At 38.8% G+C, this 12,527-nt stretch overlaps 2 protein-coding genes across 4 annotated transcripts; one reads left to right on the top strand and one right to left on the bottom strand.

The window, feature by feature from the left end:
• Positions 1 to 3,375, top strand: LOC115755988 (uncharacterized protein ycf23-like). 3 transcript variants are annotated; one of them, XM_030695643.2, is made up of 10 exons: positions 1 to 291; positions 429 to 494; positions 1,251 to 1,325; positions 1,670 to 1,732; positions 1,854 to 1,913; positions 2,331 to 2,420; positions 2,512 to 2,619; positions 2,780 to 2,902; positions 3,081 to 3,229; positions 3,262 to 3,375. In XM_030695643.2, exons 1-9 carry the CDS (start codon positions 91 to 93, stop codon positions 3,207 to 3,209), a joined length of 915 nt encoding a protein of 304 aa, XP_030551503.1. In that variant the 5' UTR covers positions 1 to 90; the 3' UTR covers positions 3,210 to 3,229; positions 3,262 to 3,375. The 3 variants fall into 3 exon arrangements, with proteins under 3 accessions (XP_030551503.1, XP_048141327.1, XP_030551502.1); XM_048285370.1 differs by having other exon boundaries at positions 3,081 to 3,232; positions 3,265 to 3,375; XM_030695642.2 differs by having other exon boundaries at positions 2 to 291; positions 3,081 to 3,317.
• Positions 3,376 to 3,954: 579 nt separating this feature from the next.
• On the bottom strand, positions 3,955 to 10,827 carry LOC125316605 (high mobility group B protein 14-like). Its single transcript, XM_048285371.1, has 6 exons — positions 10,656 to 10,827; positions 10,292 to 10,483; positions 7,267 to 7,324; positions 7,091 to 7,135; positions 4,387 to 4,467; positions 3,955 to 4,302 (listed from the first exon to the last, which is right to left on the bottom strand). Exons 1-6 carry the CDS (start codon positions 10,727 to 10,729, stop codon positions 4,255 to 4,257), a joined length of 498 nt encoding a protein of 165 aa, XP_048141328.1. The 5' UTR covers positions 10,730 to 10,827; the 3' UTR covers positions 3,955 to 4,254.
• Positions 10,828 to 12,527: the final 1,700 nt, after the last annotated feature.

Here is a 12,527-nt window from a genome sequence, read left to right as displayed (position 1 = left end):
TCGCCTCCTAAGTCCTAACCCTCCTTATCCAAAGCCTCAATCGGAACACATTCACCAGTGGGAGCTAAAGAAACCGGAACAGCAAAACAGATGTACTCGTCAATCTGCATGCCAATGTCTTCTCCATCTCAGTCTCTCCTGAAGCCAAATCAGAACCATCTGCTGGGTTCGGCACCGTCTTCGAAACCCTGGTCGCAATCCAGAAGAAGAGCTCCGTTGACGACCAGGGCAATCCTATCAACTTCCAGGGAATTAGCCTTGAAGGGTTTCCATGAAAGAAGAGCCCTTAAGGTGATGATAAGGGAAACACCCACTTGCATCTTTAGCTATAAATTTGACTTTCTCTTTGTGTTTGTTTTTTTTTTTTTTTTTTTGCGGGGGAGGGGGGTGTTTGGCGTGCAGACAATTGGTTGATGGTTTCATTGCAGATTATTTCAGGGTTGCAAAATTTTGACAGAGAGAATGTGTCTTCAGTAATTACTGCTGCTGACAAGGTTGGTTATGGTTTCTTCGATCTGCACTGTGTCTTCTGGTTTACACACGTGCCACTCTAATGTTTTACGAGAAGACATGAGTCCTGCTTTTGAGATTTTCATTTTATGGGCTGTTTTCTTCGCGCTTGTCACTGTAGTTAACTGCATTTCCCTTGATTAGTTCAAGTTTCAAAGTTTTCTCTGGTAGCATTGCTCATTGTGAATGACCCCCAATGTTATGAGGAGCAGGACGTTATCGGTTGCAGAAAGTGTTGTAGCCAAATTGACAAACCACTCCCATGTCGGGGAGCTTTTGTTCTAGATGTTACAGCTCCCAGGGAAACCTATTTTTCCCAAACAAAGCAAACTAATTTTTTTTGTATGACGAGACATTCCACTTAGGCTGGTATACCCAAACCTATGAGATGTTTTGTTAACATCACGCGACGAATACGGCATGAGCCAAATCCGAAGAGAGCAGCCTAAAAGATGGGATTTTTTGCACTCGATAGAGTTGGTTGGATATTAGACCTAATCCAAATGCAAATGTCGGGTTCAATTGGCTTTGTTTCCTGTGTAACTGTCATTCGCACAATTAGCCTATGCAATGTTTTTTCTGCTGCTCGGGAAAAGAAATGAACCTTTTGTTACTGACTAGAGAATATTGTTTTCACGGGTTTGCGCATTTTGTGTATTCATATTGGCTAAGAGGCCATCCTACTGTAAAAAATGAATGTATCTGGTCTGACTGATCCCCATGTCCGACCTATAATGCAGGGAGGAGCAACTCATGTTGACATAGCTTGTGATCCAGAGCTAGTGAGGCTAGCCATTGCCTTGACTTCTCTTCCGGTGAGCATTCTTGTTCAAAGTTCTTTTGCGTGCTCTTCCAGTTTTGCTTCTCGAGATGAGCCATGTTCATGTTCTTAAATCACTCTCTTCATGTTCTAAAAGGCAGTAGTACAATCATCTCGTAATAGATAATGATGAAGATTCGAGGAGTATGCGTTCAATGCATACCTCAATGTTCAGTATCAACTACAGAAAATGTACATCACCAGATTTAAATTTGAACTTGTCCATATTGCGAAGTTCATCGCTAATTGTGCTAAGATGAAGCCAATTTTCCGGTAGCTTGTTCGATTTTGAGTGTTCAGGAAATATTTTTTCCCATTTAATTGCATCTCCTCTTTCAGGTATGCGTTTCTTCAGTGGATCCAGCAGCGTTTGTGGCAGCAGTTGAAGCGGGAGCGCTTATGGTTTGACTTATCCTTTCTTGATCTTCCAGCTTCTACTGCTCACTTAAGGAATAAAAGATCAATAAGTTTCTTGCAGATGATACATTCACTTGGAATGAGAAATTGTTGCCTTCTGATGCAGGTCGAAATTGGAAACTACGATTCTTTCTATGAGACGGGCGTGGTTTTCTCTCCGGATCAGGTAATTGAGCTTGTAATACTGCAATCTTCGTCTCAGTTCTAAAATATGTGGCCATCTCTTGAGTAAATGATATATGAAACATTTCTGGCGAAAGACGGCTGAAAATCCTTTAGCTACGCCAACAAGTTTTCAAATTTAGGGGGGGGAAAACGGCCTCAGCTATAATGATTTGCAGGATGCGCATTTTCACCTAATGGAGGAACAATAGAGATTATGCAGCGATCAGTCAACCTCTTTTCTTTTAGAAGAATGACAAAAAAAAAAAAAAAACTGGCACGGCATTGTGTTGTTTTTATTTTATAAAAAATTCTCTTCATTTCTAGTGCCAGGAACAAGTGACTGTTTTTACATAGTCAGAGTCAAGTTTGAAAAGTTCTTGATGATTTAATGTCTCATTTTGTCGAATGCTCCTTCCAGATTCTAAAGTTAACTAGAGAGACTAGGAGGATCCTTCCCTTCGTGCCATTGTCTGTGACCGTACCTCACACACTGAGCCTACCCGACCAGGTTGTATAAGCATCCATTTCGTTTCTTTGGATTGGGAATTAATGTCGGTCCTTGATGTAGAGTAGCTAACCATTTCAAACAAACCAAACAGGTGAAGCTTGCTGAGTTGCTGGAACAAGATGGTGCTGACATAATCCAGACGGAAGGAGGGAAGTGTTCTAATCCTTCTGCATCCGGAGTTCTCGGCTTGATTGAGAAGGTAAATTTCAGAAGCTTTAACTGTTATCATGTGACGATAGCATGTTTGATGAGTAGTCCCGATTCATTGGGATGTTTCGATGATGGTCCGTGTAAATTTTGGGTTCATGGCTTCACACCACGAGATATTAAATCTGCTTTCTGTCATATCATAATTTTAGGCGACGCCTACATTAGCTTCAGCATATTCTATCTCAAGAGCTGTCAAGATTCCCGTGATGTGTTCGTCAGGTCTCAGCGCGGTTACGGCTCCAATGGCCATCACTGCCGGTGCTGCGGGAGTGGTATGCCAATCTCTACTCTCATTCCACTCTTTAATCAATGACCCCATGAGATGCTACAACTTTTATTTTTCCCCTTAATGGTCTCTGTAATTGCTAAACTAAAAAGAGGACGCCTTCTGTTTTCTCAAGTTCTCAGGAGTCGGTGTGCTCCGATTTTAAGTCATTCGAAAAATTGCAGGGTGTTGGATCAGCAATCAACAAGCTTAATGACGTGGTCGCGATGATAGCCGAGGTCAAGAACATAGCAGATTCGTTGAAATTGCCGAGCCGACGCGATGTATGGAAAGAGAGATCTTTGAACTTGTAATGAGCTTCATACAATTAGAGTCTTGTGGCAAGGAATAAGACGGTAACCCTGTTCTGGTGCAGCTGTGTTCCTGTTATAACTCTTGCACAAGATGAACTCAAAATTGAATTACGTGAACTAATAGAACCTCATTCACAGTGATCACCAAATTCAAAGTTTTACTCGATTCGTGGGTAGTAAAGTCGCCTATCGAATGCCGATTGAAGACTCTCCGAACTTGCACAATGGATCGTTTTGTAGTCTCCAAACGACGAGAAGTACTATTGAGTATTGAGATAGTGGCTACTTATATTGAGAGAATTACCACCACAAAGTCATAAAGAGAATTTGAAGTAAAAGCCATGCACAGATCAAGATGATCAATTCAATGCAATATCTACCGATTCACAACCTTCCAAGGGATCACAAGAGTAATTGGTACAAGATGAAATGGTAGTTCAAAGGACAACAAATGAAAAGGGAACATCTCAAGAGCCCTATTCATACATTCACAATCCAATTCCTCATCTTCTAAATTCTGAGCTTCAATGAAACATTCTTTGACTTTAGAAACTGATGCAAGAATGTCGGGTTGTACTTCTACAGTCATACTGAATCTGCGTTCGCAGCGACACAAGTCTGCAAACTGAATAGCTTGCTAACCCTACTCGTAGCTTGCCAGACATTTATTTTAGTTCATTCATTTCTCAGCAAACCGCACAAATATTACATCAGAGAACACCTGAAAGTGTGTCAGCTCAAGTTGGATATAATGCACAGGGAATTGCATTCCTTAATGATCGATAGTGTTAGGGGGGGAAGCTACACCAAATTGTACAAGAACGCATCCCACTCAACAAAAAAGGGGACAGAAGATGAAGTCGAAGCATGCTGATTAGTTTTTTTCCCTACACATGAACACGAGAATCTAAACCTGCAATCGTCACCAACTTCCAAGAACAAACTTAACAATTGTCAAATAGAGCAAATTCAAATTAAAGAGCTACTAAAATTACCAATCGTATACTATGGGCAGATCAATTACTCGATATCATACAACCACGTCCTATTCGAACTCGGGGTCGTCCTCAGTATCCTCGTCTTCACCGCTTTCCTGCAATTTGCACTCTCTTCTGAGAAATACTTCATGACAAAACAGCAAGACATAATGAGCAGACACAGATGAAGCAAACTATACCTTTCTTTTGATGTATTCCGCCATGGCCTTGTCAAATTCTCTCCTTTTCTCATTGGCAATGTCATAATAGTGAACCTTTTCCTATCAAAGGCGATAATAATCCATATCAAACTCTTGCGTTGGAAAAAAGACAGATAGATTTATCCCCTGTGAGAGGGTTCTGAACCACGGCTTGGAAAAGGCAAACAAGTGACACGTAAATGTGTTGGAGAAAAAAACAGCAGTTATACAACTAAGGTGATTGGCCCAAGTGCCAGCCGAGAATCACCAGTTGACAAGCGAAAAGTGCACATAACAAATCATCAACCACCCAACAGATGAAATCACAATGGGCTGATAATTGCCATCACAAGATGCCAAACTACAAGATAGGGGTCTGTCTTAGGACCAAGCATGATAACTTCAGATATTCAAGTCTTCATCAGCAAATTCCATGAACATACTTCACGTCCAATGTCATTTTCTCTTCATGTCAGAGTCAAAAAGAGGATTCCTGTCCAAGATTGTATGCATATTTCGTCTATTTAAATAATCAAACTTCACTGATATTTCCATCAAGAAACTGGTCTTTAAAAAGAAAACGGCACTGTAATTGGTGAATTCTGATCCACTTGCCTCAGTGATTAACCAATATGTCATTAAATTCTTATTCTTGCTTTTGTTCGCATCACATTCACATTGAACACAACAAGGCCAAAAAGGTACTATCAACCTTGAAGTACTTTGTTCTTAAACAATGGTAAGCTCGAATATGGCAAAGTTTTTATATATTGAGGGATGTCCCTTGCTGAAGAGTATGGAACACAGCCTCACATAGGGCCTGAGGGCAAAGGAAAGAAACAGAAAGCATACTTGATTTGACGATGGCAGAATTTTATTGATGCAACTGGAGAACAAATCCAAATAAAAAAGAACCAAAAGACTACTACACTACCGAAACAGAGAAAAGAAAAAGACTACTCAACTGCTGAAACAGAGAAAAGAAAACTAAGTGGAGTGAATAATGGATGGAGAGAAAGAGGACACAAGACGCTCAGGCAAATCCAGTAGAGAGGGTGGCCTCTATGAGAGACTATTATTGTCATCTAAACATGGCAGTGCAAATCCGAAAAACACCATTATCAGGAAACAAGCATGCTACTCAACATCTTACATGGTCGCCATATTTGGTACATGAGAATCATCATACATCTCCTTAATACCAATTTTAAGTGTTGCATCAGGAAGATGAAATATCTTTTAAACACCGGCTAGTACCCACAATCTTCCTTCCCAACACCGAGCAGTTCCAACTAAAAGCTGTAGTCTAGATCATAGTTGACTATTTCATCTTCACCTCCAGTATATCCTATAGCACTCCATATACTACTCTACACTATGAAAGTTAGCGTGAAAAGTGAAACATCCGTTCCAGAAAAGAAACATAAAACACAGATCAATCACAATGAACATTGTCAACATTAGACCTCGTCGGTTGGCAACAGAAATGATAATCCAGGTGTGATTTGCATTTTACAAACTCTAATCGATTAGAAAACCTAAAATGAAACCATACTAACAACAAGTGATCCATAGTAATAAATTTTGATCATGATAAACAAGTCAAAGAGACCCTACCCCTAAACTTTTCATTCAACATAAGACGACCTCAAAGCATTTCCTGATGAAAATGCGTATTTTCTCAAAGCCCTACATAGGACACAAAATGCTCAATGAACCGGGATAAGTCTGGTAGTAGATTATATTCCTGGGCATAAGGAAATTCCAACCCAGCCCCTCCAGATGGTTCAACTAAGAAAAGTAGTCTTGCTGGCCACCGCCAGTCTAACCACTGTAGTCGTTACCACTTTTGCTCACATCAGCACAAGTGGTTGCTTAACCTCCCTTTATCCTCCTCCTCCTCTGTCGCTTTCTCTCTACGCTCATGAGTTCCAGATAGCAAGTTCTAGATCTGCACCGAAGCCTCAGGAATCAGGTCTTCAAATTTCCTCCTCTTGTAAACTGTCATTTTTTATCCGCACCACATCACTTCTCTTTGAATTTCTTTTTTATTTCTGTACTTCTTCTTTGGTAGTAATGCAGTAGAAAGGACTCCAAATTAGATTGCAACCTGGCACTGCTCTTTCTTCTCAAGGTAGCAAGAAACTGCTGTGAGCTGCTGTATTTAATAACCGGTCAGGGACCAGTGTGTGTCCTACCCAGTGATGGGTTTCTTTAATCTTTATTCCTTTGGAAAAGGCAGTGGCCGGGTTTCCAGGCTAGCCAGCAACCTGCTACAGCCTCTTCACGCAGCCCTGCTACTGCCTCTTCCAGCAGCTCACAGTTGGCGGTGGGAAGATGGATTTTAGAACTGGTTCCAGAAACTTTCTTGTTCCATCTTCTTCTTCACTTTTTTTAGCCTATAGAGTGCTCTTTAGAGGATTATTGAGGACATTAATTTCCATCAATAGAAAAAACATTTGTACTTAGAAGCATCTAAGGCACATGCCAAACATCGGATAGGACAAGATATTACATAAACTGACCTCATATCTGTTCTATTTCTCTAAACATGACTATGTGTAGAACCTTCTTGATTTTGTACTTATGATATACTCTTCCATGAATCACATCATCAGGGCAACCATAAAGCAGCAACAAGGTAAATCCAGATTCCGCAGCATTTAGGACAAGCCTGGTGAATTTAAAGGGAAATATCACAAACCTCGTAAGTCATTGTCTTCCACTTCTCACCACAAGCCTTGCCAATCTAGAAGGTGGGAACAAATAATAGCATGAATACATAGGATGTGATGCCAGAAAATACAGGTAGCATCATATGAAAAGAATACCAACTACGCCAAGCCACTAAATAATACAAAGCACATGTCGTGAACATACATCTCGCATTGACTTGACATCTGGGTTATGCTCTTGATAATCCTTTCGAAAATCCTCCCTTGAAATTGAAATAACAGAATCACGTCAAAACATTTCATCGTACAAAGGAATAAGATTAAATGATCTCATAAGAGTATGATGGTCCTAAAAAACACAGAAAACAGAATAACTCTGCTTATGATGCTCAAGTCAGGGTATTTAGTGATTATTCCCAAGGATATATGCACTGATGCAGAGAAAATAATACGCAAATAGGACTCAGGATTAAAGCCAAAAGACAAATAGGACTGATAAGACAAATTCATGACAAAAGTAGCTAACCACATGAGCAGATAAGATTCGCAGTTGCGGAACTTTGTCAAGGTATCACTGGGAAGTCAGAGACTCCAGCTAAAAGAATACGCAACGCTCAATTCGAACCCATTATTAAGAAAGTTATGTCAGTATTAAACATGAAAACAGATAACTTTACAGGGTGCATCAAAGTCATTATCCTACTGAGGTTAGTTTTCAATTTGGTGAGAAAATTAGAGCGGGAGTCAGATCTGCATACTATTACATTGAGTGGGTTTAAAACCAGAATTGTCCCCTACCATTTCTCTAGCCTGGCCACCCTCATTGTAGGAACTTTGCAAAGTAAGGCTGTTCAACGTCATCCATATTTGCCGGAAGAAGCCTTCCAAACTCAGAATGCCCATCGTGTTAAGGTTCATACCACAATCTACAGCTTAACTTCTAAGATTCTAGCTAAGAACAATGGAGATTGTCCTCCTAATTATGTTGTCCCTTGAGTGCTCCTCAATCCTGTATGAAACTCTCTTGCTGTGCCTTCTACCGAGGGTGTGAGCAAGGGATATTTGTAAGAGCATATTTAGTTCCATGGGCAGCTTCCAAATTACTTCTGCCATAAAATCATATTCGTGATTTCTCTGAATGAGTTATTTGTTTTTACTAATAGCAGTGCAATACGGAGATAACTGATGGTAGTATGAGAAAAAATCTTGTCCTTGAAATTTAACTCAAAAATAGAGTCCCAAAACATTCTGAAACCTGGTTGGGGGGCATTTTCGAACATGACTTGGATACAAAACTAGAACACTAGAAGGAAAAAATTAAGTAAATGAAACTTGAATCTATCCGATCAGGAAAAAAAAAAAAAAAAACAACAACAACAACAACAACAACTTGAATCTGACACAAGACAAACGCCATAAACATGAAATCAACAAAGTTCCCTTCTTTTTTTAAAAGAAAAATATATCCAACATAGGAAACGCATTTAAGCTACTTTCATAATGACACAACAAGCACTGATACCTTGCTGTTGATAATTCCACCACCCATTATGTAAACCCTAGACACTAGGAAGGTTAAATAATAAAATGCACCTTCAAGCAATTGGCTTAGTGGCATCCCCTTCTTTAGAGAAAGATGGGTCACCTGTTCGAACCTTGGATCATAAAGGGGTGGAAAAAAGAGATATGGAAAACCTGAGCCATTCTCTCTTTAACCAAAAGAAAAAAATGAAAAATGCACCTCCAGTTTGTCCATCCTATTTGACTCTAGGATATCCAGATCATTAACTACAACCGCCAGCGGTGACATAAGTGGCACTTGTATCAACATCAACATCACCTTTATCCCAAACTAGTTGGGGTCGGCGGTCGATGAACTCAAAAATAAATAAAACAAAAGCAAGACCGATTGAGGGAAAAGAAATAATTATATAAAAATAAAAATATATAAATAAGTGGTACTGTTATACTAGCTGAATTTAGTGGACCCAAGTCGATTCATTCACAAATCACAATTGGGTTTCAGTTCTGAATCATAGTACCACCAAACAGCAGAAAGACCAACTTATTTCACTAGATCGATCCACATGTTAAAAGCCCTTAATGAAAGGGAGCAGGCAATTATAAGACACCCAAAGAGGGACCTGACTGTCAAGTTTCAACCTCAAGAACAGTGTACATAACCACCCGTGCATAGCTTCAAAAACCATAAGACCAATTCAGTCAGACGATATGTTTTTAAACAAATGTCACCAGAACCCACAGGAAGCACCATTTGCATCAATTCAGCATTTCACGACAGCCAAGTTATCCGCAGAATACATATTTTCAAATGTTCTCAAGATTATGATAGTCACCTGTCCATCCTTGAATACTATATTTCAAGCATTCTTGCACTTAAATGCAAGATAATGATGTTTCAGGAAAAGGCTATAGGTCAATGTCCGTTACACGAAACTATTTTAGGTGATGACAAATAGGTCATTCACTTGCTATGATGTGACTTCAAACTGTCAAAGGTTGCAACAGTATATCTGCTGCAGTAAAGAGCAGCAAAAGCAACAAAAAAATAAAATAGAAAAAGCTTCTTTCTGCCAGAACATAGTATGGAGACCAAGAGGCCTTTGGATTACCATAAATATCACTCACTCAAAAGGCATCATTCAGTTCGCTGGAGGCATAATACGTGCAGGAGACAAATTTTAGACAAGCCACAAATCCTAAGAAAGAAAAGAAAAAGCTATACAATATACAACCACAAGTATTGGAAAACCCATTTCAATCATCAGGAAAAGCTTTTCATATTTCAGACACATAAACTCGCTCCTTCCTGTCAAATCTTCTTCATCTTCTCTGTTCCACTGCACCACATATCGCAAGTAATTGCACACCAAAAAGATCTACTGCTCTGCTCATGCAATGGAAATTCCACAATAACATCACTAGGCAATACCCAGTCAGACTTCTCCATGGAATATTACGCAATGGCATAAGTCAACAGCTTATTTCTCGCATATATGCAACATCACTGACCAAAAGTCCAGCATTACTCCGACGAATTCTAAAATTCCAGACAACCAGCACAGCTCTAGACCAAGTTCAGACACAAGAAGAAGACAACAGTAACCGAATTCGAGAACAAGCCAAGACTCCTAATCCTACCAAATTGGGCGGCAAACAGAAAATACCAATCATTTATTAAACTGAGAGAAACAAGTCGTAAAACTTACAAGAAATAGAAAAAAGCAGTGGGCGGTTTCTTGGGCATCTTCGCATCAAGCTTAACATTCTTCTTCCCTCTCGTCGTCTTGACGTTCTTCAGAGACTTGGGTCTCCACTCGTCCTCGCTCTCTCTGCTCAGCAGAGCCAACCGCTTCATCTTCTCGCTCGATTTAGCCCTCAACACCATCCTACTTCTCCTCCTGCGCATTTCAAAAACCCGCGACGAGACCCTTAGGACGCCGTAGCTGAAACCCACCATCAGAACACTTCGCAGAACTCACTCCCGGGTCAAATTTCGATTATTCTCAAGTGGGGTTGTTCCTACAATCCAAAAGATTAAAACTTGAGAGGAGAAGGAGAGGTATCGATTACTCATTCGAAGCGGCGTTGACAGGCGGAGAAGAAGAGACCGATTTCTCGGACTTTGAAGATTTCTTCTTGGGCATTATAACGAGAAAGACCGCAATTGCTCTGCTCTGCTCGGCCCGAGCTTCGGTTCAGTGAAAATGGAGAAGAAGAGACCCGATTTCGCATAAATCACTATTTGGGTGGCTACTAAAAAAAAAAGGGTTATTCTATAAATAAAATTTAACAAAATTTATTATGTTGGAGCAGAATTTTTTTCTTTTTTTTGTTTAATCGGAAAGGTGATTTTGTCTATTTATAATTTAGATTAATCTCAAAATTTTTGTTTTTCATTTGAAACTGTTCTTGTAAGTGATAAGATTATGGTATCAAAATGGCTATGGATTCACATTGAATTTGATATGGGTTGCACTAATCTCAATGTTTTATACTGTCCTAGAAATATGAACATGATTAATAATGTGTTATGTTATCCTATCACTTTTTTTATATATAATTTATAAAAATGTGTTTCCTTTGTTTATTTTAATTAGTTGAGATTTATTTAAATTACATAATTTATAGGTGAACCGTAAGACAAAGAAATGTATAACCATTAGTTGGACATGAATAAGAAAAAAATTAAGAAGAAAATATAAAAACCCTGCGTTTGTGTGGACAAGAGAAAACTCTGCATATGATAGCTTTTATCTAATATGATGTTTGGAATGATGAGAAATCTCTATGTAACCGGACATAGACTCAGATAGGTTATGTGAAGTTTGAAAAACTCATTAAAAAAAAAAAATCATGCCTCTTTCTCCACATCGCTCTTCCTCTCTTTTGCCCAGCACCACCATCATCAGACTCCAATGGCTACCGCTTCTCCCATCAGCAATGACCTACTTCCCACTTTCGACTGGGAACCGTCGAAAGAAACCGTCAAGGATTACTTTGATGTCGGGCTCACTTGACTCAAAACAAATAAAAAAAATTATTATTATTAAAGAGGATTAATAGGTCCTTGTGCAGACTTATTTTTAAAGCCACAATAAACACAAAAATAATATATATATTGTTAAAGGACAGAACATATCATCGCATCCGTATGACCAAAACAAAAAGTAAAAATGAAAATCTCAACAACCCTATCTTGTCCCTCTTAAAAATTATCTCTGTCTCTTTCTCTTATGTGCCGCACTTGTTCTTCTACTTCTAGTTGGGACTTCTCCTAAGAGAGGATTAACGGGTCCTTCTGCAGACTAATTTTTAAACCTACAATAAATGCAAAAATAAATAAATAAAATTACTATTAAAGTACAGATCAGATCATCACCTCCGTATGACCCAAAACAAAAATTAATATTAATAATCTCAACAATCCTACCTTCTCTCTCTCTCTCTTATGTATCACACTTCTTCTACTTCTAGTCAGGACTCCGAAAAGAGGATTAACGGATCATTGTGCAGACTTTTTTAAAACCCACAACAAACATGAAAATAAAAAAATATATATTATGAAAGGACAGAGTAGATCCGTGACATCCCGATTTTTGCTCGCCTAATTAATTAAGAGAAATAAATATATTAAAATTAAATTACGTGATTTAGAATTGACTAATGCCATGCAATTTTCGATAATAAGCAATATGAGCTCAATTTTTCGGAACGAGAAATTATGGTTAATTATCGTGTGAAAGAGACGCCCTAAAAATGTTACTTTGCCATTTGAGCATGACCATTTATTTTTACTAAGTCAATTATATTAAGGAATCAATCAAAAAGACTATAGTATACATTAATCTCTAAAAAAAATTCAAGAGCATAATATATGACATTAGAATCAATTGAGTATTCCAATAATTCAAGCATGTCACGTGACTAATTATTTGATAATAA

Source organism: Rhodamnia argentea, chromosome 9, assembly GCF_020921035.1.
Source record: "Rhodamnia argentea isolate NSW1041297 chromosome 9, ASM2092103v1, whole genome shotgun sequence".
NCBI classification, from domain to species: Eukaryota; Viridiplantae; Streptophyta; class Magnoliopsida; order Myrtales; family Myrtaceae; genus Rhodamnia; species Rhodamnia argentea.
This window is presented reverse-complemented; position numbering and strand designations above follow the sequence as displayed.